At 45.2% G+C, this 27,785-nt stretch overlaps 1 protein-coding gene across 1 annotated transcript in view; it reads right to left on the bottom strand.

The window, feature by feature from the left end:
• Positions 1-7,959: 7,959 nt before the first annotated feature.
• Positions 7,960-27,785, bottom strand: part of LOC124789266 — a 278,782-nt gene continuing 258,956 nt past the window's right edge. The window contains exon 4 of the mRNA XM_047256564.1: positions 7,960-8,117. Coding sequence (XP_047112520.1) covers positions 7,967-8,117 — 151 coding nt within the window. The 3' untranslated portion in view covers positions 7,960-7,966. The remainder of the gene's footprint in view (positions 8,118-27,785) is intronic.

The following is a 27,785-nucleotide window of genomic DNA, read 5'->3' as shown; positions in this document are numbered from 1 at the left end:
ATGGTGGCGCAGGTGATGGTAAGGCCAGGGAAGAAGAGACTAAGGATCAGGTGTTGTGTGGGGTCAGGAAGGAGAGGTTGGAGCCGAACGGGGATCTGGCGGTGGTGACCAATGGCCACTCCGCCACGCGCAAATGGGAGGGGATTATCAGAGTGGTGTAATGCAGACACCTCTGGCAGCGGGGGGATTGAGGAGGGGAACGGGAGGGGTCGACCTTGTATCTCTGGTTGAAGAGGAGGGCACCCTCCTTCAGGAGGTGGTCAATGGAGGCGGCGTCCTCGGAGAAAACCCGCATAAGGCGGGTGGGGCTGGCGGAGTTAAAGATGCGGCACACCGCCCGCACCTCCAGCGAGGGATGCGCCCGTTTAATCACGGATTTTTTTTTTCTTTTTTGTGATTTTAAACACCTTATACAAAGGTGGGCTGTCAGCAGCATAGTACGCCGCTCTTCAGCCTTGAGTTTGACAATAAGTGTTACATAGCGGTGGCACAGAGAATACAGTCAAAATGGCAGGCAAAAAATGGAGACACTAAAAAACAAAAAAACAGGGAGCCGTTCACGCTGGAGAAGAAACATCACTAACACTAGTTGACACGCCGCACATAACATGGATGTTGGCGGCGGCACACGTGAATGGTTGTGGCATGACGGCGAACAAACACTAAACACAAACGAAGGCACACACACAAGACACTGATGGTGATGATCTCCAGCGCGCGAATGTTCACTGAGCGTGTGCGAGTCCGGGGACCTGCCAAGAGGGGTGGAGGAGGAAGGGGAGTGGGAGGGGGAGAGGGGAGAGCAGAGATGCCATGGGCAGGGGAGATAGGGGGAGGGAGGAAGGGGGAAGGGAAGCCTGGGGGAAGAGGGGAGGAGGGAGGGGATGGGGAAAAGGAAAGAGAAGGGAAGGGAAGAGAAGGGAGGGAGGGTGCCTAAAGGAAAGGACACAGGAAGTGGGGGGGAGCATCAAAGTTGATAGGAGGGGTAGATGGAGCGGAGGAAGACATCATCAGGGAGGGGGAGCTGGCGGAAGCCACCTTGGGAGAGGGTAAGGAGGGTGGAGAGATGGAGACCGGGTGGGACGTGGGAATACAGGCGCGGCAGCGGGCGGGGGTAGGAGAGGATGGGTGAGTCAAGCGGATGAGGAGGATCGAGTTTGCGGGAGGTATACAGGATCTGTATTCTTTCAAGGAAAAGGAGGAGGTGGGGGAAGGGGATGAGATCATACAGGTTCCGCATGGGGGAGGGGAGACAGATGCGATAGGCGAGGCGGAGAGCATGGCGTTCAAGGATTTGTAGGGATTTATAAAAGGTAGGGGGGGCGGAGATCCAAGCTGGATGGGCGTAACAAAGGATAGGGCGGATGAGGGTTTTATAGGTGTGGAGGATGGTGGAGGGGTCCAGACCCCACGTACAGCCGGAAAGGAGCTTGAGGAGATGGAGTCTGGACCATGCCTTGGCTTGGATTGTCCGGAGATTGGGAGTCCAGGAGAGGCGACGGTCGAGGGTGACGCCAAGGTACTTAAGGGTGGGAGTGAGGGCGATAGGATGGCCATGGATGGTGAGATAGAAATCAAGGAGGCTGAAGGATGGGGTGGTTTTGCCTACAATGATCGCCTGGGTTTTGGAGGGATTGACCTTGAGCAACCACTGGTTGCAGCATGCGGTGAACCGGTCAAGATGGGATTGGAGAAGGTGTTCGAAGTGCTACAAGGTGGGGGCAATGGCAAGGAAGGCGGTGTCATCGGCAAACTGGAGAAGGTGGACGGGGGGTGACGGGGGTGGCATGTCCACCGTGTACAAAAGGTACAGAAGGGGGGAGAAGACGGAGCCTTGGGGCACACCAGTTGAGGGGAAAAAGGTGTAGGAATCCGTGTTATGGATGGTGACATAGGAAGGACGGTGGGAGAGAAAGGAACCGATCAGACGGACGTAGTTAATAGGAAGGGCGAAGGTTTGGAGCTTGAAGAGGAGACCGGAATGCCATACGCGGCCATAAGCACATTCGAGGTCCAGGGAGAGGAAGATTGCGGAGCGATGGGAATTAAGCTGATCGGAAAGGAGATGAGTGAGGTGAAGGAGAAGGTCGTCAGAAGAGAAGGACGGCCGAAAGCCACACTGGGTAACGGGAAGGAGGCGGTGCTGGTGGAGATGCTGGTGGATGCGTCGGGTGAGGATAGATTCCAGGACCTTGCTGAAGACCGAGGTAAGGCTGATGGGACGGTAGGAGGAGACACCGGACGGCAGTTTGCCAGGTTTAAGGAACATCAGGATATGGGAGGTTTTGCACAGGTCGGGGTAGTAACCGGTGGACAGGACTACATTGTAGAGCCTGGCCAGAGTGGAGAGGAAAGTGACAGGGGCTTCACGAAGGTGATGGTAGGTGACACGATCGTGACCAGGATCGGTGTTGCCTTTCGTGTGGAGTGTAGCAATGAGATCCTGTGTAGTGATAGCGGCACTGAGTTCCGTGTGTGCAGTGTTGTCCAAGTACTGGAAACCAGGTGCGAGGGGAGGGACAGAGGAGTCAGTTCGATCGCAGACATCCGGGAAGAGGGAGTAATCGAACTGGGGATCATCGGGGCTGGAAAACATGTCGGAGAGGTAGGAGGCAAAGTGATTGGCCTTACTAAGGGTGTCAGGGAAGGGGTGATCATCATGGAGAAGAGGATAGTAGGGGGAGGGTTTAGTTCCGGTAAGGCGACAGAAGGCTGACCAGAACTTGAATGAGTTGATAGGTAGGGTAGCATTTAAACGGGTGCATGTCTGTAGCCAGTCACGGCGTTTCTTAGCCGTGAGCAAATTACGAATGTGTCATTGGAGTTGCCGGTGGCGTCGTAATGTGTCCGGGTCACGCGTGTGGAGGAAGGCACGGTAGAGACGGCGGGATTCACGGAGGAGGAGGACGGCCTGTGGGGGTAAGGTAGGATGGTGGGGGTGGACGGCGACAGTAGGGACGTGGGCCTCCACGGCCTCAGACAAGGTCTGCTGGAGAAAAGAGGCGGCATGGGTTACATCGTCATGGTGGTGGTAGGGGAAGGGGTGGCTATCGACCCGGGTGGAAAGGGTATCCTGGTAGGCATTTCAGTTGGCATGGGAATAGTCATGGATGTACTTAGGGGGAGGGTCATTACGAGGGTCAGGGCGGGGGCGACGACCGGCTGAAACGGTGAGGAGGACAGGGAGATGGTCGCTACCAATAGGCTCCAGGACATCCACCGTTATGCGGCCAAGGAGGTTGGATTCGGGACGGATGTGATGGGGGATGGGGATGAGGTCGCCTTGAAGGGAGGAGAGGAACTGATGCCACCGCCGTAACTGGGCGGCGGAACGACTATGGATGTTGAGGTCGGCAGCGATCACGTAGGAGGAGAAGATACGGTCAATGTGGGAGAGGAAGTCGAAGGGAATAAGGGCGTTAGGGCGGACATAGATGGTAGTGCAGGTAACGGTAAGGCCGGGGAAGAGGAGACTAAGGATCAGGTGTTTGGTGGGGTCGGGAAGGAGAGGTTGGAGCCGAACGGGGATCTGGCGGTGGTGACCAATGGCCACTCTGCCACGTGCAAATGGGAGGGGATTATCGGAGTGGTGGAGGAGGTAGAGCGAAGTGTGGACGGTGTGATGGGGTTGGAGGAAGGTTTCATTGAGGAGGAAGGCATCCACACGGTGGGTGGCAAGGGTGTGCAGGAAGAGGTTCTTGTTGGCAGGAAGGGAGTGGATATTGTTGAAAAGGATACGGTGCTGTCGCCCCATGTCAGGGATTTAGACGAGGGTGTCAAGACAGGAGAAGGTGAAATGGGCCTGGTTGTTGGAGTAGGTGGCATACATTTTGAGTTGGAAAATGGAACGGGCGGCGAGGGATATCTGTTGGAGTGTGTGGGGGCGCTGAAAAGGATGAACATTCTGAAGGACGATGGTGAGGAATCTGATGATGTCCTCAGCGGTAGGGGGTGGGCGAAGGGAATTGCCGGGAGGGGTGGGTGCGTCCAGAGGACGGACAGGGACGGTGAGTTCAGGAGTGGTCGGAGGGGGTCGGGCTTTACATTTTTGGGAGTAGGTGGGATGGGGGAGGTTGCAGGTATTACAGGAGGGAGGGGACTGAAGGTTAGGGCACTGCCGGAGGAAGTGCGCTTGCCTACAATGTGGGCAGGTGGGGGCCTCGCAGTACTCGACTGTTGGGTGTGCGTTACAGTGCAGACACCTCTGGCAGCGCAGGGATTGAGGAGGGGAACGGGAGGGGTCGACCTTATAGTGCTGGTTGAAGAGGAGGGCACCCTCCTTCAGGAGACGGTCAATGAAGGGGGCGTCCTCGGAGAAAACCTGCATAAAGTGTGTGGGGCCAGCCGAGTTGAAAATGCGGCGGAGCGCCCGCACCTCCAGCGTGGGATGCGCCTCGAGCTCCGCCAACACCTCCTCCTCCGTGATCGTCGGACTAACCCGAGTGGTCACGGCGGTGAGGGTCGGCGGGCGACGCGGGGGTTGGGGTTGGTGGGTAGGAGACGGAGAAGGAGCAGGGATGAGGGGGCCAAAACGGGTGATGGGGATGCGGGAGAGGATGTCAGTATGGAGGGTTGGGCTGGGGGAGGAGATGAGAGCGGAATCCCGTCTGGGAGTGAGGAGAGAGATAGGGGCACCAGGGAAGTGTTGGTGGAGGAGGAGGGAGAGATTCCGGGCCTCGAGAAGGGAAGGATCGGGATGGGAGAGGAGGTATTTGTATAATGAGGGGGGGGGAGGACGAGGAGGAGGAGGAGGAGGAGGAGGAGGAGGAGGAGGAGGAAGCAGGGCCAGGAATGGAAAGAGGGGGGTGGGACTGGGTACACCATGTGATGGTGGTGGTGGCGGCGGAGGGGAAGTATAAACGATGGCTGTGGTGGTAGTGGTGGTGGGGGCTGACATGACGACAGGGAGAAACAAAAACGCACAGGACGAAAAAGAAAGGACAAAAACTGGGGACAGACGAAGATGGAGATGGAGGAAGACGAAGACGGACGAAGACCAGAGTCCCATGCTGCTGGCGCTGGCGCTGGCACTGACGGCGACGACAGGTGCCAGGAATGCCGCAGCTGCTGCCGCAGACGGGGCCGGGGCCGGGGCCGCTGCTGCTGCTGCTAGTCTGGCTGGCTGGCTGGCTGGCTGGCTGGTTGCTGCTGCTGCTGCAGGAGGGCTGGCTGGTTGCTGCCGGCTGGACCGCTGTGCTGGCCAGGACCGGGACCGGGACCAGGACCACCACTGCTGCTGCTGCTGCTGCTGCTGCTGGGCTGGCTGGCTGGCTGGCTGGCTGGCTGGCACCTGAAAAACCTAGCACTTCGATTAGTGCTGGAATGGCACAATCGAAGGGCGGTAACCTTGCGGAGTACCTCCGGAGATCCTTAATCTCTGAACCCTTCTGAACTTTGTTAATAGTTTCACGTACTGTTGAGAGCCTCATACATTTACTTCGTTTTCGTACATTTTACGCATGGCTCTAGTATTTTCTTGTTCCTTCTCTGTTCATTTCATGTACTGCATTAACTAGATAATGTTGGTCGTGCACTGTTACGGAACTGTATCATTCTTTTCTTGCAACGGAGTGCCACAGGGAATGAGGGGCCCTCTGGCGGTCACGCTCCTCCAACCACTTCTCGCCTGTGCGTAATTTTGTCGTTAGAGCTGACAGTGGGTGTTGATTGTGTGCAGCACTACGTTTTCTTTCATTGTGCCTTCTTTGGCGATTTGATTTATAGTTTTTTATTGTTATTCTGTGCACTATCAAAGGTGTTTATTACTTATGTCATTCTCTAGAATATTGGCACTTGAGCACATGTCAACTACTGTCTCTTAACTCTTCCCGTTTTGAACAATCAGAATTTTGTTATGTTGTGTTTCATCACTTTTTATTACTGCAATGCCTTTTATATGTTATGAGCTCATTACAGACTTCAACTATTGTATCCCCCTTTATTTTACGCTGTTCAATTAATCGTTGAAAACTAGTGTATGCCTACATTAGCGACATCTGGTGAACTTACAACACAAACATCTTGTGGCTAGTGTATGGCAGCTCGTTTTGAACAGTAGTGCAACTGACAACATGACTCGTGCATATGATATATATTTGACGATGATGGTGCTCATTTTGCATTTAACATTTGACGGTGCCACTATGGCTGCAGTACATTAGGACTTCGTTTTTATAAAACAGGTATGCCTCTTCATACTTAAAGTGCACAAATACTTATATATGTCAGTAGTACTTTTCATTGTGATCTATTTATTGTTTTTAAGCTGTTGAGAATCTGTGAGAGTATTTATGTTTTTTCCCTTTTTTGCAGCAGATCTGATGATGGTCATTATAGACCAAAACCGGTAATCTGATAACAAAAAGTTTGGAGCCATAGACGTAAATTAAAGGAAAATTATTGCATATATGGGTCACTGTTTTATTCGCGACAATGCCGCAGCTTGTGAAATTTCTTTAAGAGTTGTGCTTTTGAAACAAAATGCTGTATTCTGTGTGTTTTGCATGTGATTCAGTAGCTCTGTGGTTTCTGTTGGAGACTGTTTATTATGATTCCCTGTTCTTTCAGTTACAGTGAGAAAAAGGTTATTATAATCAAGAGGCTACAACTTTTTGATTATTCTTGTGTGAACCACTACCAGGAGACTACGGAGTCCCTGCTTGTTCAGATTTTATGTTCCTATTTGTCTCACTTTTTATGATATTCCATATGGTTTCTATTTTATTCTTTGACTTGCTGATTTTTTCTGCATAATGAATTTATTTGGCCTCCTCATTAGACATTTTAGAATTTTAAATTACGTTTTGTAATGTAGTTTCACTGCTAGGTTTGTACTAGTCGTTTGTTCTATATACTGGTCTCTGGTTTTAGCATATAATATTTTGATGCCAGTTGTTAACCACTCTTTCCTTCGTGGTGTAAACTGTTTCTAAAATAGCTAGTAGATTCTGTACTTATTATTCTTACATGTACAACCTGGGTGGGATCATTTACTGTCCTTCTACTGGTGTTTTAAGGTTGTCAATTGAGTATCATGATCAGACAGAACTTTTATTATGGCTTATGTTTTTACATTGTTGTAATCTGTGGGGTCTAGGAACAGACTACCAATCAAGATCTTGCTGTGCCCATAACTCTTGTTTGGAATGAAACCATTGGGAGCAAGTTGAAAGTTGAGAATGATGATTCTGGTTGTTTATGACTGTTACTATTTAAAAGAAAATTAATGTTAAAATGGCCACATACTATAATCTGACTGTTATTCCTATGAAGTTTTGTATGAAATAATTTTAACTGCGAGACAACATTTTTATATTCCCACAGGTGCCCTGTAAACTGTAGTTATTATGAGCAACTGAGTTTCCAGTTCTAATTTGACAGCACAGCATTCAATATGTTGTTCAATGCAGTACTGAGCCACATCTCAGGTTTGTGCATATAATCTGCCACACCACCTTGCCTTAAGTTGGCCGTGCAGTAGTGAGAAACAATTCTATAACTATTTAAATGTATTTGATTAATTTGGCCCACCACAAATTCCTCTTACTCTGAACATTTGAGGAACAGTTACTATTTCATACATAATTTTGGTTTGTGCAGTCATCTCTAGGAGCTATATGTAATCTTGGAGGGAAGGAGAAATAAATGGAGACATGACACCTTCACTGCATTCTTTCTTGTTTTCTACAGTCATCTCAGCTTAGAACTGTCAGTTTTTTTTTCAGAATAGAAATACCTGTTCTCCAAGCTGAAACAATTAGCAGAGTTGCAGGTGGTCCTGCTTGTAGAGTAGTTTGACAGGAACCTAAAAAGGGAGAAAGAACTGTATTAGTTAAAAAGAAGCATAAAGCTCAAAAATTAGGATCAGAAAATAAAAGTGAAAACAAATGATTTCAGAAAAAAATATATTGTTCATATTCTTTTGCTCATTTTATTTTGATTTAATTACATCAGGGAACAGATATGATTAATAAAACTGTCTCTTGTGCATGTTATCCAGTGTTAATAATCCTGCTGGTTGTCCCCTTGCCAGTACCAATGAAGTCTCCAATGACAAAAGGAAATTACGAGAGACAAAATATTTGAGCGTCCATAGTAGCTGGTTCATTGGTGGATTTCTGAAAAAAGAAAAGAGTGACACGAGACAATTCAAGAGAAATTTAAAATAAAAACATAACTTGCCAGACATTCCTTGTACTGTTATGATTACACAGATTCAACAACTAGAGATTTCTGTTAAGCTTGATGACAAGTACCTATGTTCTTATAACACAAATATAACAATTACTTTATGATAAATACAGATGTAGTTATGTGAATAATACTAATAAGAGAGAAATACAACAGCTACCTGCTACAGATTTCTTAAAAAACAAATCGGATTTCCCTGTTAATTTTCTGTGTTCAACTAAGCTTCTGTAAGCACAAATAATTTACATGTTTATGGGAATAATGAAAGGTGGTGGACAGCTTTGTTGCTCTGAAGCATTCACTAAAAGATGGAAAGTTGTTGGCCCAATAGGAGATAAGGATGAACAATATTTTTTGCTATAGCTGTGGCTATGTGAGCTTGGGACAGCAGTGTACTATCAAATTACATTAAATGATCATAATAAACCATTAATTTTAGAAAAATGGCACTTCACATAAGTGTAATGTAAGATATTTCCAATTAAGGTACCTTCAACTAATTTCGGTCTGACAGAAAGTAGGCACTGAAAATAACTTTATATTCGAGAAAAGCTAAAATATATTACTACAGGCACTGCTCTCGCATGCCACAACTATGCAGATTCAATAACCAAATTCTACTCTTATAAGTACATATACAGCTATCATTTTGTGGTAAATATGGGTGGGCTTATGTGGATAATACTAATAATTTAGAAACAGAACACCTATGTCCTATAGCTGGGGAAGCATCAACTTCCTTTTTTTTAAAAAAAGAAAAATGCTAAGTTTCCTTTTAATCTCACTGAGTGAAGCTGAATAAGCATAAATAATTCACAGGCTTCAGTGAATAATGATGGGTGGAAGACAATGTTGTTGCTTTGAAGCATTAATGGTCCTGTGATCCTAATATTTTCATTAAAAGGCGGAAAGTTGTTCTGACATTGCTTTGGTGTTTACAGAAAGAGACCTTCCCAACAGAAAACAGAGTAGAACAATATTTCCTGCTATTGGTGTAATTTGGCTGACAAGGGGAGGCCACCAATTGTGAAATTCAGATTCAATTCATACTGCGCATAATAAAAGCTCATGGCCAGAGGTGTAATGTGGCAAAGCACCAAGATGCACTTCTCAGCCGTTGTCTTGAAAATCGACAGTTAAAAGACATCTTTGCTGTGAAATACTCTCTACGATTAATAATTTTCTACAGCGTCGTGGCGCAGCGGTAAGCGCTCGGGTTCGTAATCCGAAGGTCGCCGGATCGAATCTCGCGCCATGCAACCATTTTTCTTTTCTTTTTTTTTTTGGTATTTGTTTTTTGTAATTCAAATGTGTATACACACACACACACACACACACACACACACACACATATATATATATATATATATATATATATATATACACTCCTGGAAACTGAAATAAGAACACCGTGAATTCATTGTCCCAGGAAGGGGAAACTTTATTGACACATTCCTGGGGTCAGATACATCACATGATCACACTGACAGAACCACAGGCACGTAGACACAGGCAACAGAGCATGCACAATGTCGGCACTAGTACAGTGTATATCCACCTTTCGCAGCAATGCAGGCTGCTATTCTCCCATGGAGACGATCGTAGAGATGCTGAATGTAGTCCTGTGGAACGGCTTGCCATGCCATTTCCACCTGGCGCCTCAGTTGGACCAGCGTTCGTGCTGGACGTGCAGACCGCGTGAGACGACGCTTGATCCAGTCCCAAACATGCTCAATGGGGAACAGATCCGGAGATCTTGCTGGCCAGGGTAGTTGACTTACACCTTCTAGAGCACGTTGGGTGGCACGGGATACATGCGGACGTGCATTGTCCTGTTGGAACAGCAAGTTCCCTTGCCGGTCTAGGAATGGTAGAACGATGGGTTCGATGACGTTTTGGATGTACCGTGCACTATTCAGTGTCCCCTCGACGATCACCAGTGGTGTACGGCCAGTGTAGGAGATCGCTCCCCACACCATGATGCTGGGTGTTGGCCCTGTGTGCCTCGGTCGTATGCAGTCCTGATTGTGGCGCTCACCTGCACGGCGCCAAACACGCATACGACCATCATTGGCACCAAGGCAGAAGCGACTCTCATGGCTGAAGACGACACGTCTCCATTCGTCCCTCCATTCACGCCTGTCGCGACACCACTGGAGGCGGGCTGCACGATGTTGCGGCGTGAGCGGAAGACGGCCTAACGGTGTGCGGGACCGTAGCCCAGCTTCATGGAGACGGTTGCGAATGGTCCTCGCCGATACCCCAGGAGCAACAGTGTCCCTAATTTGCTGGGAAGTGGCGGTGCGGTCCCCTACGGCACTGCGTAGGATCCTACGGTCTTGGCGTGCATCCGTGCGTCGCTGCGGTCCGGTCCCAGGTCGAGGGGCACGTGCACCTTCCGCCGACCACTGGCGACAACATCGATGTACTGTGGAGACCTCACGCCCCACGTGTTGAGCAATTCGGCGGTACGTCCACCCGGCCTCCCGCATGCCCACTATACGCCCTCGCTCAAAGTCCGTCAACTGCACATACGGTTCACGTCCACGCTGTCGCGGCATGCTACCAGTGTTAAAGACTGCGATGGAGCTCCGTATGCCACGGCAAACTGGCTGACACTGACGGCGGCGGTGCACAAATGCTGCGCAGCTAGCGCCATTCGACGGCCAACACCGCGGTTCCTGGTGTGTCCGCTGTGCCGTGCGTGTGATCATTGCTTGTACAGCCCTCTCGCAGTGTCTGGAGCAAGTATGGTGGGTCTGACACACCGGTGTCAATGTGTTCTTTTTTCCATTTCCAGGAGTGTATATATATATATATATATATATATATATATATATATAATTCCCGGCAATCAGTTGCAACAATTATGCATATAATAAGTTGTTGAAAGTCGTTTGTCGTGGAAAAACAAAGTTGTATTTCACAAATGTTACTAATTGTCTTCATAATGTTAACCACGTATAGTTAACGGAAGACGTAGAAACGATATTCCGAAACGAATACGTATAGCGTAAGTCAAACGTTCGAATTATAATAGAAACCCCACGAACACAAATTTGCTGTGGCAGGTATGAAATATAAACTCCGTTACTCGCTCGTTACACTTGAAGGACAGATGTTGAATGGGCCGAAACGAGCCGCCGCATAACAGCGTAGTTGCCTGCTAACTTCGAAAGAAGGTAGATGCGGTCCCTAGCGCAACTTATAACATCGTCGAAAATCAGTGCGGACGTGAGAGCTTTGGTACACCCTGTTAAACAAACTGAAAAATGGAGGCGGTACAATTGGAGAGCGATCCGCCTTCACCAACATGCATAAGCAATTCATTAATAGTTTGTGTGTGTGTGTGTGTTATATATATGTATTATGTATTTGAATTACAAAAAACTAATAATAAAAAATTTTGCTTGGCGCGAGATTCGCGCCGGCTACCTTCGGATTACGAACCCCAGCGCTTACCGCTGCGCCACGACGCTGTAGAAAATTATTAATCTTAGAGTGTATTTCACCGCAACGGTTTCTTTTAACTGTGGATTTTCTCGACAACGGCTGAGAAGTGCATCTTGGTGCTTTGCCACATTACACCTCTGGCCATGAGCTTTTATTATGCGCAGTATGAATCGAATCTGAATTTCACAATTGGCGGCCTCCCCTTGTGAGTGAAATTAGGACACTACAGTTTTATCAAAACGTTTTACAACACGAAAAATGATGTTTTGTCTAAAACAGGAAAAGCTGTTTATACAGATAGAACACATACTGGCTGTGTGGTTTTCCGATTTGGTTAAGTCTATTATGGCACTGTGTACTAAATAAAACTGAACACTCCTTTCCACTACTACAGCCATTTTAACACATGGCCAGATAAACAAGGTTATTTTAGCATGAATTGTCGTTTTAAATGTGCCTGATGTACATAAATAACATAAATGACTGAATAATAGAGAGAGTGCATTTTGCAAAAGTGTTAGGAATGCATATAGATGAAGCTATGAATTGGAAACACCATCAAATTTTTCTTGCACACAGAGTTAACTCAGCCTGCTTTGCAGTGAGAGTTTGCACTGTAGAAGGCACCAGAATGGCATACTTTGGATACTGTCATTCTGTTGCCTCATTTGGAATAGTGTTCTGTGCCAGCTCAAAATCTAATTTGAAAGACAATTTTATTTTACAGAAATGGGCTGTTCGAATAATTACCCACAGTCTGACATAAGCTCACTGCAGACCTCTTTTCAAAAAGTTAGGAATTCTTACTCTGCCATCAATCTATATATTTAAATGTGTACTCTTAACCAAAGTTAATCTAACCAAACTCCACACAGATGTAGACTGTCACAACCATAACACAAGGAACAAGAATGATATCCACATAGAACAAGAAGAACACGAACTCGGAAGCATGTAAGCTACATGGGCATTAAGCTCTACAATGCACTGCCTCAGTACATTAAAGATTTAAAGAACAATACAAATTTTAAATTTGAATTTAGAAAATTTTTTAATTGATATATGAATATCTCGAAGACCAAGAAAATGACTTTAGAAACTAACCTCCAAAATTTTCTATCTTCATTTGTTTCAGATTTTATTTTACTTTACCATCTATAGTACTAGTTATATATTGTTACTGGGAAACAAATTACTATAAACCATTTATGTTAAAAGAAACTGTAAGTTTGCTGTCATTTATTATAGACAGTTTCATTTTGTACACTTTATATTTTAACTTCTGTGTATGACAAATCCAGTTGTAGACAATTTAATTTTGTAAATTCTATATTGTTAATTTCTATGTATGACAAGTCCAACATCATTTGTACGATGACACGAATGCTAAATAAATAAATGACGAAATTCACAAAGTACTGAAATCAAATGCATATTACTACAAGTAAACAGTATTATTTAAGAAAACAGTGAAATAGTTTCACCTGTCCGTAATATGCTTCAGTTTCTCACCTACATGATTGAAAAGAAGAAGTACAGCTTCCTTTGATAAGCGAAATATGGATATAAATTCGGAATAGGCGTCTCACTCCCTTCTTCTTTCTCATTCTTCTAAACAGTTCAGCCAATATCTCGTCATCGGTGTCTGCATCTGTCACTGTTCCTGACGTCTTGACAACTTATACAGTTAAGCTCGCTAACCGGCCAGAAATTGCCGGTTAAGTTATCTCAAGCTTATTTTCTGATTAGGTGTTATTCTAGGTTCGTACACGCATTTCTCGCGCCATTTCGAGGATAGAGCGTAACCGATTGCTAACAGGGGATTATACAACAGGCCCTAAATCTAAGCCACAAATGGCAAGAATTTTCAACAGATTCGCCTTTGAAGCAGAAATAATTACATGTGCAAAAATGCATATGTATAAGAAAGCTGGGTGAACTGTAAGAAAGGACCAATCATGGAACTACATAAAAAAATTTTAAGTGTCAAGGAAAGTGCTTCTGGTAATAACAACGTCTGACAACAGGAGTATATGCTTCTCACGCTTGAAATATGTTTATATTCTCTTGCCTTCAAAGGAATAAGCTGAAAATGTAGACATTTCTTCATGAATGAATTATAGCTTATGTATTGTATTGTATTTTATTTTGTTGATCCAGGCAATCATAGTATTGTACAGTTGTACATATGATATTGGGCATTGCCATTTGCCTGTTTTTACATGTATTTCACGGTAATTCATGTCTCTTGGTTAGTTACTAACGCATGGGACGCCGGAATATAACAACCATTCTGTTGAATAAGCAGAAAATAATTAAAACCAAACATTATCCTTATGACGCATGTGACTGTCTACTTTCTGACTGCTTGGAGCGCTATTGTCGCTCCAGCTGCCAAACTGTAACAACTTTCGCACCACAGAGTGTTGCGACTGTATTTATTAGACTGTGGTGAAAGTGAGGATATGAAATGCCGTTCATGATACAAAAAGCCGGATTGTAGGGTCAGCATTAATGAACTAGCAATGAATAATTTTATTAACAGCCAAAGAAAACATCATCAAGTATAGAGGAATGTTTGATACTAGATGTCGGCTTTGACCTGTGACATAATGGATGCTGTGAAGTCATGTTTTGGTGCGTATTTTGAAATGAATTTCTGTGTAGACTTACATTTTATCGATCGTAATCTCGTTGGTTTAAATCATGGAGGCATAGAAAAAGAAGGGAGGTGACACTACAAACTTACGCTGTACGTTGTTTTGAAGCCAGAGTGGGAGTCATTTAAAGTAGCCCAGAACATCAGCAGACTGCTATTTATGGGTGCTTTTTGTTCGTCATTTCTGTCGTGTGCACGCAACAACTGTTTTAAATGCTAAGAATAATAGAAATTACAAGAATAACATAGTGTCAGGAAAGCAATTTCGAACGTCTTTCTGTTCTCGAATGTCTATTTGCTCTTGTAATATGACGCAGTCAGAGTGACGTCACTGGAAAGTGTCACCGTGGTGAACTATGGGGGTATGAATGGGTTGAACGTAATGCTTTGGGCAAGTAAAGGTGGCAGACATTGGCTTCAGGTTTCACATAGTGCCACCTCTCTTTTTTTTCTACCTCCGTGGTATATACAGAAAGTAATTTGTTAATCTTTGCATGGGATTTGAAATTGCTTTTCAAGTATTAGTAGCATCGCGAAATATGAAAACAAGTGCGGAGTCCTGCTACAGATATTGATGGGGAAAATAGTGGGAATGGGGAATAACATATTGCTCGTGTTTGTTTCACTGTTGTGATATTATCTGATGAAATGAGGTTTTGCTTGGCAATACACTCTAATTGCTTGCTATTGTAAGTGTAGTGTTTGTGGCAACGAGATGACATTGTGCAAGATTGTGAAGAACCTACAAGTGATTTGTATGTGTGGTGCTGTGCAATAGATCGAGTGTGGCGGTCTATTCAACAGGGACGTGGTTTGACAAATCAAGGCTTCCTATGAAAGGTATTTTTCAATTTCTTATTTTTTTGTTTGAGATCTGCTATTTTGTTTGCTGCTCATGAGACAGAAACAGACTGTAAAACTGTTATAGACTGGTATTCGTTTTGCTGGGAAGTTTGTTCGAATTTTGTTACAAGAGGGGGCAAATTTGGTGGGTCGGGGATTATTCTAGGAATTGATGAATTGCAATTTGAAAAAAAAAAGCAAGGTGAGGGAGGGCATGATGTTGTTGGACCATGGGTGTGGGGGGAGGGGACAGTTGTTTTAGGGAATTACTCTTCTCCAGACATAATTTTTTAAGGTAATTAAAGACATGATGGCTTGTATGATGTTTCTTGTATGATGTTTCAGTTACTAAAAAAGTTATGTGGCAGATTGGTCAATCACAATGTCAGATGGGGGGCTAGTTATATGGGATTAGACGAAATTGGGAATATATAATTGGCTGTGAATCACTGCATTGAATTTAAGGACAACAAAACAGGGACATGTACAAACACAATTGAAGGTTATTGAGGGGCAATAAAAAGTATTATTGGGCAGGAAAAAGGAAAAATTCAGTACTGCAGAGCCATTTAGATGAGTATGTCTGGAGGAAGAATGTTCCACAAAATCGGCGCTTGTTTGCGGTTTTTTGTTGAATCATTTAATTAATTTTGCTTCGTGTTTGGTTTTGAAAGATTTTTTAAAATACACAGCCTTGATTTGTTGGATGTCATCCTATTCGAGATACTAATCTGCTATTGACAATTACTGGTGTGCATCCTGTTATTGCAGTTTTTATTTCTAGGCTAGTATTGTATAACTAATAACCACTATAACCACTATAATGACCAATCGAAGGGTGTAGAGCAAATTGTCTAGCTGTTCAAACATTATACCAGAGGACTTGGGATGGTCCTGAAATGACGGAGTACCCACAACACTAACAGAACAGATACAATACTGCAAATCATTATTAATTCATAATCCACTACTTTGCAGATCCAGTCTCGTCATTTCCTTGGTTTTTAACTGCTTGTAGTAATTTATAATCACTATTTCAGGTGTAAACATGGAGTAAATCGAATGCTTGTCAACCCTTTGAAGGTAACGGCAGGGTGCCAGAAATTCACTTCGAGATCCTACTGCATCTACTTCCCTAGCAATAACTGTGTCTCACATGCTTTCATATTGGGCTGGATCATCCTAGTTGGGCGCATAGTACCTCGTCCTCCCTGACAGTGATGGAACTCTTCCACCAACATCAACGCTTAGCTTTCTCTCTTCTTGGAGATCAGAATCACTGTCTGTGTTTTAGCCGTATGTACATTCACAGAGCTTCTCATTTTACTGGATATGGGTGGTCTGTACAACATTCTTAATGCACAACAACACTTGCTATTCGAAACTGAACTAGAATATAAAGATGGGCTCTATTGGTGCTGATTTCTATGCCACATGGTAGAATAACGACAAGCTCACTAATTGCTGCAGTTCTGCCATTAGATCTGCCTGGGCTCCCACTGCGAGCCATGAACTGTCTTGGCATACTGCATGGTGTAGTGTCTGCTGTCACGCTGTTACCTCCACTCTAGAATCTCTAATGTTATCTGCTAGTGGCTGTAAGAGTCTCGCCACTATGACTCTAGTATCTAAAGGGTTCAATCTGTATCATGTTTAACAGAAAAAAAAGTTCAAATGTATGTGAATTCCTAAGGGACGAAACTGCCTAGGTCATCGGTCCCTAGACTTAGACACTACTTAAACTAACTTATGCTAAGAACAACACACACACCCATGCCCATGGGAGGACTCGAACCTCCGGTGGATTGGCCGTGCAGTCTGTGAAATGACGCCTCAAACAGCCCAACCACTCTGTGCAAGCTGCTTTACTATGCCCATGGCTGTTTTTGTATACGCTATCAATTCTGTAGCTATCATCCACAAAGTTCAAGTATTATTTAATACACTCTGTTTGAGGTTTGTTAGTTACATGATATACCACTCTGCAACAGCTGCACTCCCATTAGCTGCTTCTCTCACTCGACGCAGCGTGTCATTCAACTATTCGATACCATTAGCATTCGAAGTCTCAAAGACTGTCTTTAACAATTTCCTATGTGCATTCAACTACCCCCTTTTCTGACACGGCTATGTATGTGTGTGGCACTGGATATATCACCTGGCATAAATGTTCTTGCAGCCGTTCATAGGAGAGATGCAACTCATGGTTCTCTCCTCGTATTTTCTTCACTACTTCTTTCCTCTCAGCCTCAAAACGTAATTTGGCGAATATTTGTTTTAGTCTCCATGCCTCATTCCTTACTTCACACACATTGCAACTCAACCTCAGTGTGCACTGGTGGCTGGTTTGTACGATGTCCTTCTGTTCGGTGAACAGCATTCGTCGCTCGAGTTACTGATTGGGCAGTGTGTCCATCACTTCCCCACTGAAGAGGTACAACACTACCAGAATTACGGCACGTATCACGGTTGTCCTCAGTAGTAACGTCACCTGGGGGAAAGAACTCCCTATCACTCTCTCTCCTCTGTACTCTCCCTCCTCCTTCGAAAGACAAGGCTCCCATGGTCCATTGCCACACACCAACAATGACACAACTCATTCTGTTATGGTAGCATACCCATGGTCCACATACACATGCTCTGCAAAACTTAAGCATGAGATAGCTAAAGTAACATAAAATATTATCAACTATGTGGAAATGAACGAAAGTGCGGGAAAGTTCGACGTCACATAGCGCGAGGTCACACACACACACACACACACACACACACTCACACACACATAGATGGAGCAGCGTGTACACTTAAATGCCCTCTCAGCTCTCGCAAGAACTATTACCTACGTGGCTGTTTCGTTTAATGACTCTTCACCCAATTTGTAGCTGAATGTCAGGCCGAGTGAAAGCAGTAATCACACAAAGTTCCTCTTTTTGCGTCATGTCGAGCGTGATACGCATTGTCTTACATTTGACGCTGGTTCAGAGGAGAGTCCCCGAAGTTTTTGGTATTCCATCTTTCGTAGTAAACAGTCCCCCACCTGTGTCAAAGGGCTGTGAGCACTATGGGGCTCAACATCTGAGATCATCAGTCCCCTAGAACTTAGAACTACTTAAACCTAACTAACCTAAGGACATCACACACATCCATGCCCGAGGCAGGATTCGAACCTGCGACCGTAGCGGACGCGCGGCTCCAAACTGTAGTGCCTAGAACCGCTTGGCCACACCGGCCGGCCCACCTGTGTCCTTTCGTACTTGGTGTCACCGCTTTTTCAGACCAATGGGGAACATTATTTTTATCTCGTGGAAACTACCCTGCCAATCGGAAATGGCGTACTTTCAAACTGTGCCGTCATGTCGTCACTTCTACTCCTTCTGAATTTGGTTCTGCCAACCGGACATTTTGTGCCCGCTCCTGACACCTAAAAGATACACACGTACATCACGAGAGCACCATGGACCTTTCGCATGATGAGATAATGGGACTCTATTTAAGTGCATCTCAGGCCTGTTTGGATCCACCTGGGGATTTCCCAGCGCTATTTTCTAAAGAATTTCTCCGTCTCAGGCAGTGCTTGGCAGTCACCTGCTCCCTTTGATGGACTGCCTAGTGTGTTCGCATCTCCCTTGCCATGGGTCACACTCCGCTAAAAGCCTTTCGCTATATATGGGTCCTGACTGGGCAACCTGAGTTGCGTCCCAAACTCAAGTGTCTCTTCCAGCAGTTTTTTTTTTCACCTTTTGCTCATTGACATGCAGGATTTGGGTTCAGTGTATAACTGACAATCTCCTGTTTTGACAGTTTTCACAGAGAAAAGGAAAGCTGTATTTCTGCCTTATTGGCTTATGATTAGAATATTACTACACAATCTAGATTGGCAAAAACAAGGGTCAAGGTCAGAGTGAGGGGTGGGAAGAGGAGATGGACAGAGGATTGGGAGGAAATGGACATACAAAGTGGAAAGGAGCAGATGGACAGAGAGGGGGGCAAGTAGAGGTGGATATGTAACTAAAAGTGGTGGTAGGGAAGGGGCGAGGGGAGAATATGGGGAGGGGGTGATCATAAGTGAAGAAGGCTAATTATATTTGATTACAAGTAAATAGTAACAAAGTAAAGAAATACATATCATAGATAACAACAAAGTTATGTTCTGAATGGAATACTGGTACGGAATCGTAGTAAGACTAAACATGTAAGATCAACAACAAGACGACACAGAATACCAGTATGTGTTTGACATGGGTGCCCGTGCGAAAAATAGCGGGCCTACATGCAAATGTAACAATTTATAATATTTTATAGCGACATGAGTTCAGTTTGGGGGCCAGAGGTGCAGCCAATCCAATATTCCTGTAATGTAAAGTTTACAGCTTTACAATGTGTAGGAGCATGGAACATAGACAAATACTGCGCGATAGACACCGAGTTGGTTCAAAACACATAACAACAGGAAAGGTGAAAATAAAGAATGGAGACACTGTCTATTTGCTTAAGAGCCAATAGTCGTGACAATGCATAGCAGATTACGTGTCAAACGAGAAAAGCATGATACAACGGCTAAAACAGGAGCTGACAACAACATACAGTCTGTGAAACCACTAAAAGCACACAAAGAATAAATATCAGAAATAAGGCCCAACGCTAAAAATGTCTCTAAAACATGGTACTAGCGTGATGTCTCCTGGGGTGGGGAGTGACTGTTTCTCTCTGTCAAATATCATTAGATGGGTAAGTCTATAAGCAACTATTGTTCCCACGCTTCTTCCGTCAATCGAATGTGAATTAACCTTAATTTATACACTGAGGTGACAAAAGTCGTGCGATACCTCCTAACATCATGTCGGACCTACTTTCGCCCGGCGTAGTGCAGAAACTCGACGTGGAATGGACTCGGCAAGTCGCTGGAAATGCTCTGCAGATATATCGAGTTATGCTGCCTCTGTAGCCGAACGTAATTGCGAAAGTGTTGGCAGCACAGGATTTTTGTGCACGAAGTGACGTGTCGATTACGTCCCATAAATGTTCGATGGACTTCATGTAGGGCGATGTGGGTGGCAAAATCATTCGCTCGAATTGTCCGCAATGTTCTTCAAACCAATCGCAAACAACTGCACCCCATGGACATGGCGCAGTGTCGCCCATAAAAATTCCACCGTTGTTCGAGGACACGACGCCCACGAGTGACTGCAAATGGCCTCCAGATAGCCAAACGTAACCATTTCCAGCCAGTGATCGGTTCAGCTGGTAAAGTAAACACAGTCCACGCCGTTATCTAGCCACCACCAGCTTGCGCAGTGCCCTGTTGACGACTTTGGTCCGTGGGTTCGTAAGGTCTGCGCCACATTCAAACCCCTACCATCGACTCTTACCAACTGAAATACAGGGTGATTCAAAAAGAATACCACAACTTTGGGAATTTAAAACTCTGCAACGACAAAAGGCAGAGCTAAGCACTATCTGTCGGCGAATTAAGGGAGCTATAAAGTTTCATTTAGTTGTACATTTGTTCGCTTGAGGCGCTGTTGACTAGGCGTCAGCGTCAGTTGATGCTAAGATGGCGACCGCTCAACAGAAAGCTTTTTGTGTTATTGAGTACGGCAGAAGTGAATCGACGACAGTTGTTCAGCGTGCATTTCGAACGAAGTATGGTGTTAAACCTCCTGATAGGTGGTGTATTAAACGTTGGTATAAACAGTTTACAGAGAATGGGTGTTTGTGCAAAGGGAAAAGTTCGGGACGGCCGAGAACGAGTGATGAAAATGTAGCACGCATCCAGCAAGCATTTGTTCGCAGCCCAGGAAAATCGACTCGCAGAGCTAGCAGAGAGCTGCAAATTCCACAATCAACTGTATGGAGAGTCCTACGAAAAAGGTTAGTTATGAAACCTTATCCCGAGGCGATGGATCGGCCGCCAGGCAGCCCGTGACAGAGCACTTCATCACTGGCCTCCAAGAAGCCCTGATCTTACGCCCTGCGATTTTTTCTTATGGGGGTATGTTAAGGATATGGTGTTTCGGCCACCTCTCCCAGCCACCATTGATGATTTGAAACGAGAAATAACAGCAGCTATCCAAACTGTTACGCCTGATATGCTACAGAGAGTGTGGAACGAGTTGGAGTATCGGGTTGATATTGCTCGAGTGTCTGGAGGGGGCCATATTGAACATCTCTGAACTTGTTTTTGAGTGAAAAAAAACCTTTTTAAATACTCTTTGTAATGATGTATAACAGAAGGTTATATTATGTTTCTTTCATTAAATACACATTTTTAAAGTTGTGGTATTCTTTTTGAATCACCCTGTATGGCTTTTCCAGTCGTGTAGGGTCCAACCGTTCTGGTCACGTGGCCAGGAGAGGCGCCGCAGGCCATGTCGTGCTGTTAGCAAAGGCACTCGCGTCGGTCTTCTGCTCTCATAAACATTAACGCCAAATTTCGCCACACTATTCTAACGGATACGTCTGTCGTACGTCCCACATTGACGTACGTGGTTATTTCGCGCAGTTTTGCTTGTCTGTTAGCACTGACAACTCCACGGAAGCGCCGCTGCTCTCGGTCGTTAAATGAATGTCGTCGGCCAGTGCGTTGTCTGTGGCGAGAGGTGATGCCTGAAGTATGGTGTTCTCGGCACACACTCTCGACACTGTGGATCTCGGAATACCGAATTCCCTAACGATTTCCGAAATGGAATAACCCATGCGTCTAGCACCAACTACTGGTCAGCGTTCAAAGTGTGTTCAAAAAATGGCTCTGAGCACTATGGGACTCAACTGCTGAGGTCATTAGTCCCCTAGAACTTAGAACAAGTTAAACCTAACTAACCTAAGGACAGCAGAAACATCCATGCCCGAGGCAGGATTCGAACCTGCGACTGTAGCGGTCTTGCGGTTCCAGACTGCAGCGCCTTTAACCGCACGGCCACTTAGGCCAGCAAAGTGTGTTAATCACGTGAGAACAAATGACAGCCCCCGCCAATGAACTGCAATTTTATACTCTGTATGTGTGCATACCGGTATCCCATGACTTTTGTCACCTCAGTGTTATTAATGATCTGCGTGTCGCTTGCAAGCAAAATGGGTAAGTACAACTGCATCAATCCATCTGTCATAGAATTTTTTTCCATCACTTGTTTCCTCTCTACAAATGATTTGCAAGTGTGATGTATGCTAATGCGTGCCGCTTTACAGAGCGCACGGCATAGTGTGAGTCGTTGTTAAACTGGCCGGGCATCACAGTTGAAAGGTCGAAGAAAGGCCAAGTCTTACCACCTCCTATAGGACTGTGTCTAATAAAGCACTGCCGTGTTCGGACTAAGCTTCGGATTGCCGATAACTTTACCTTGGGTGTAGATCTCAATATCGGTTGCAGTTGTACTTATCCTTCTATGTTCTATGGAGCGCTTTGCAATGTTACATTGTACGCTGATGAGCAAAACGATTTAGCACTACGAAACGCGAGGCTGACTGACGCCTGATGGGGTTACAGGTACATGATATGGTGAGCAGGGTATATAAACAGAGCAGAGAAGAATGGGGCATCATTGTAGCGTCGATAAGGACAACGAATGAGGAAATTCACTGACGTAAGCGACTTTGACAAAGGTCACTCACTTATGGTCTTACCCATAGGAACAAGCATCTACATCTACATCCATACTCCGCAAGCCACCTGACGGTGTGTGGCGGAGGGTACTTTGAGTACCTCTATCGGTTCTCCCTTCTATTCCAGTCTCGTATTGTTCTTGGAAAGAAACATTGTCGGTATGCCCCTGTATGGGCTCTAATCTCTCTGATTTTATCCTCATGGTCTCTTCGCGAGATATACGTAGGAGGGAGCAATATACTGCTTGACTCCTCGGTGAAGGTATGTTCTCGAAACTTTGACAAAAGCCCGTACCGAGCTACTGAGCGTCTCTCCTGCAGAGTCTTCCACTGGAGCTGATCTATCACCTCCGTAACGCTTTCGCGATTACTAAATGATCCTGTAACGACACGCGCTGCTCTCCGTTGCATCTTCTCTATCTCTTCTATCAACCCTATCTGGTACGGATCCCACACTGGTGAGCAGTATTCAAGTAGTGCGCGAACAAGTGTACTGTAACCTACTTCCTTTGTTTTCGGATTGCATTTCCTTAGGATTCTTCCAATGTATATCAGTCTGGCATCTGCTTTAACAATGATCAACTTTATATGATCATTCCATTTTAAATCACTCCTAATGTGTACTCTCAGATAATTTATGGCATTAACTGCTTCCAGTTGCTGACCTGCTATTTTGTAGCTAAATGATAAGGGATCATTCTTTCTATGTATTCGCAGCACATTACACTTGTCTACATTGAGATTCAATTGCCATTTCCTGCACCATGCGTCAATTCGTTGCAGATCCTCCTGCATTTCAGTACAATTTTCCATTGTTACGACCTCTCGATATACTACAGCATCATCCGCAAAAAGCCTCAGTGAACTTCTGATGTTATCCACAATGTCATTTATGTATACTGTGAATAGCAACGGTCCTACGACACTCCCCTGCGGCACACCTGAAATCACTCTTACTTCGGAAGACTTTTCTTCAGTGAGAATGACATGCTGCCTTCTGTTATCTAGGAACTCTTCAATCCAATCACACAATTGGTCTGATAGTCCATATGCTCTTACTTTGTTCATTAAACGACTGTGGGGAACTGTATCGAACGCCTTGCGGAAGTCAAGAAACACGGCATCTACCTGTGAACCCGTGTCTATGGCCCTGTGAGTCTCGTGGATGAATAGCGCGAGCTGGGTTTCACACGACCGTCTTTTCCGAAACCCATGCTGATTCCTACAGAGTAGATTTCTAGTCTCCAGAAAAGTCATTATACTCGAACATAATACGTGTTCCAAAAGTCAACTGATCGACGTTAGAGATATAGGTCTATAGTTCTGCACATCTGTTCGACGTCCCTTCTTGAAAACGGGGATGACCTGTGTCCTTTTCCGATCCTTTGGAACGCTACGCTTTTCTAGAGACCTACGGTACACCACTGCAAGAAGGGGGGCAAGTTCCTTCGCGTACTCTGTGTAAAATCGAACTGGTATCCCATCAGGTCCAGCGGCCTCTTTTGAGCGATTTTAATTATTTTTCTATCCCTCTGTCATCTCTTTCAACATTTACCATTTTGTCATCTAAGGGGCAATCTAGAGAAGGAACTACGGTGCAGTCTTCCTCTGTGAAACAGCTTTGGAAAAAGACATTTAGTATTTCGGCCTTTAGTCTGTCATCCTCTGTTTCAGTACCATTTTGGTCACAGAGTGTCTGGACAGTTTGTTTTGATCCACCTACCGCTTTGACATGAGACCAAAATTTCTTAGTATTTTCTGCCAAGTCAGTACATAGAACTTTACTTTCGAATTCGTTGAACGCCTCTCGCATAGGCCTCCTCACACGACATTTCGCTTCGTGTAATTTTTGTTTGTCTGCAAGGCTTTGGCTATGTTTATGTTTGCTGTGAAGTTCCCTTTGCTTCCGCAGCAGTTATCTAACTCGGTTGTTGCACCACGGTGGCTCTTCTGCATCTCTTACGATCTTGCTTGGTACATACTCATCTAACGCATATTGTGCGATGGTTTTGAACTTTGTCCACTGGTCCTCAACACTATCTGTTCTTGAGACAAAACTTTTGTGTTGAGGCGTCAAGTACTCTGAAATCTGCTTGTTGTTACTTTTGCTAAACAGAAAAATCTTCCTACCTTTTTTAATATTTCTACTTACGGCTGAAATCATCGAAGCAGTAACCGCTTTACGATCGCTGATTCCCTGTTCTAAGTTGACTGTTTCAAAGAGTTCGGGTCTGTTTGTCACCAGAAGGTCTAACATGTTATCGCCACGAGTCGGTTCTCTGTTTAACTGCTCAAGGTAGTTTTCAGATAATGTACTTAAAAAAATTTCACTGGGTTCTTTGTCCCTGCCACCTGTTATAAACGTTTGAGTCTTCCAGTCTATAACTCGGAAAGTGCGAAGGGGTGATGATACACTGGTGTGGGTCACGACGCAAGGTCTTTAGCGCGAAGACAGCGAAACCTGTCTGCTGTTCGCGAGCTGTTGTATCTATGTTCTAGGTTCGAGGAAGAACGTCCACGCTTCACCACAGGATACTCACTGTTCAGTGCACATCGCCGACATGGGGCTCTGCAACAGACGGCTCACATTTGTTGTCCTGTCGGCGCAATGATACGCCAATTACGATTGCAGTGGGCACAGAAACATCGGGATATGAGCGTGGATCAGTAGAAACGTGTCGCCTCATCGGATTAATCACTTGCGAGGTGCTGGGGCTAGCAGTGTATTTAACTCTAAATTCTTCTAGAATCTTCGTATATAAAGGATGCTGTAAGCCCCCCCTATTCTAATTCCGAATTTAGCTGTTGCTCATGGATTAAAAAAGAAACGCGAACTGACTGTAATCGACCCTGCAAGTGGAGTAGAAAAGAGTTTGGCACCTGCAAAAATTTAATTTGATAAATAAGTTAAATAAAGGAAAGTTTCATTAACGTAGTGAGAAATAAAAGGGTTGCTCTACCGATTAACAGAATGAAAGCTCTGTCCAAAATAACATCATGATTTATTATGACTAAAATCAAAATAATAAACAAAACACATGAAACATTTTACAATACATCAAATTGGCTCAAATTGGATACTCAAATAAATGCTGTGAAGGTGAGGTTGTCCCTAAACTTGATTGTGGCATTTATGACGAAGTGATGTGTGGAGCCAATTCCTTGCAACTCAAATCTTAAGAGAAACACACAGCCAACCCAGCATTAATTGCTGCTACATTAGTGAGAACTCAGACAATGAACACCCAAGACAGATCAAAGTTAGAAAAGACGAACAGGCGCGCTCTGCTGAGCTCTGATTATCACCTGGGAAAATCCCTATCTGCCGTTCCTGCGGACATACATTACCAAACTGTCTTCTTAACTGCAAGAACACGATCTGGCATACCGGAGGCGATGGCTGGTTGCTTCGACGTCCCGTCGTGGTGATGATAATGTCGCGAGTCTAGCCCGAAACTACTTATCCTGGTCTGGTTGTTCCAGACTAAAGACTTCCTATCAATAGAAATGCGCCTCTGAGGGATACGAAGAAGGCTCGCCACACAATCACTGACGGTACAGTGATTGATTTTAACAAGCGAAGTCACACAGTAACTCCGATACAGTCAACTTTAGCCAAAACTGCTCAAGACAGACAACATAGGCCGCTTGTACGCAGAACCCTCAATTGCCAACTGTACTCGGAAAGTTACATTGAAGTTGAAACTTCAGCAACTTCGTCAAACAGTTACAATTAAATGAAAGTATATTAGACAGCCAACGGAAGGCAGGCTGTCCAGAGCAGAGAGAGCTCAGTCTTGTAACCTACTCCGACCGAAAGGCGAGAGCCGGCTACCCACAAGAGCACCCGTACAGGCCGAACACAGAACATTCCCGCCCCCACGACAGTGGCCATGGTTAAACGTTCCAATCAGCAACTCGAAAACTGGCGGAAAATTCCACTCTATTGCCAGAGCACTACCATTGCACCAGTGGAGATTCTTGGCGCCAATTTCTGCGCTGATTTTGCTACGTCACGGAGCTATGCCCTGAGCAAGCCAATGACAGTTACTATACGGCAGAAAACGCGGGAATTTGCGCGCCAAGGCTGCTTGGGAACACAAGTCGTTCCCACGCCTCGCTGCTAGCCCGCCAGAAAGTGTTTTCGCTAAGTTTCTGCGAAGTAACGGAACCTCTAGCCCAGCCGCTACTTCAGGCCCCTGCGGACGTGTCTTATGACAATGTCGGCGTCTGGAAAGCATTCACTCGACTTCCTCACACCCGTCGGCTTAACCCTCTCGTGATCAGCAGAGCCCGCCTGTCACCGGACCACCCGGGTGACGAGAGACGCTGCGTGGGAAGTCCGCGTGTGAAGGAATAGCAACTTTTCACTGCATGCAATTAGAGAGGAAAATCGTAAGATAGAAATATGAGAGCTCTCACACTTACATCAGGTCGATGGTCGTGCCCGGTTAGCCATCATCCTGGCTGACGATTGCTCAAAACATGAAATCCGCCAGGGATAAAGGCTGCTAGGGATAGCATTACGCTATGGGAGATATTCACCCGGGTTTCCACGGGACCTGTGTAGTAGTTGAAGGCACCATGATACGTATGGACTATGTGGACATTTCTGAAGACTAACTGCGCCATTCATGAATGTTGTCTTATGGCATGTTCCAGTAGGATACCTATCCGTATCACAAGGTCAGAATCGTGCTACAATGATTCAAGGAGCATGATAGTGAACTCACATCAAAATTCGGCTTATATGAAACCTTTCAAAATTTCAGAAAGCGTTCTGGTGCACAGCGATCGGTATAAATTAGCATTACTACCAAAATCAGATAAAAAAGTCTCGATCGCGCTTCCAGATTTTTTTATTTGTTAGCAAGCAGTTTGGCGGTGACAGCCTTACTTCTAAGTATCTCGCTCCATCTGCCGCCACCAGGAGAGATAATGGCGGTCAAAGCCTGAAGATTGTCTGAGGAAAGGACCCAACCCGACTGCTGACAATTAAAAAAGATCTGAAAACGCGATCGAGACTGTTTTTATCCGACGT

This window comes from Schistocerca piceifrons, chromosome 3 (assembly GCF_021461385.2).
Source record: "Schistocerca piceifrons isolate TAMUIC-IGC-003096 chromosome 3, iqSchPice1.1, whole genome shotgun sequence".
In the NCBI taxonomy this organism is placed as follows: Eukaryota; Metazoa; Arthropoda; class Insecta; order Orthoptera; family Acrididae; genus Schistocerca; species Schistocerca piceifrons.
This window is presented reverse-complemented; position numbering and strand designations above follow the sequence as displayed.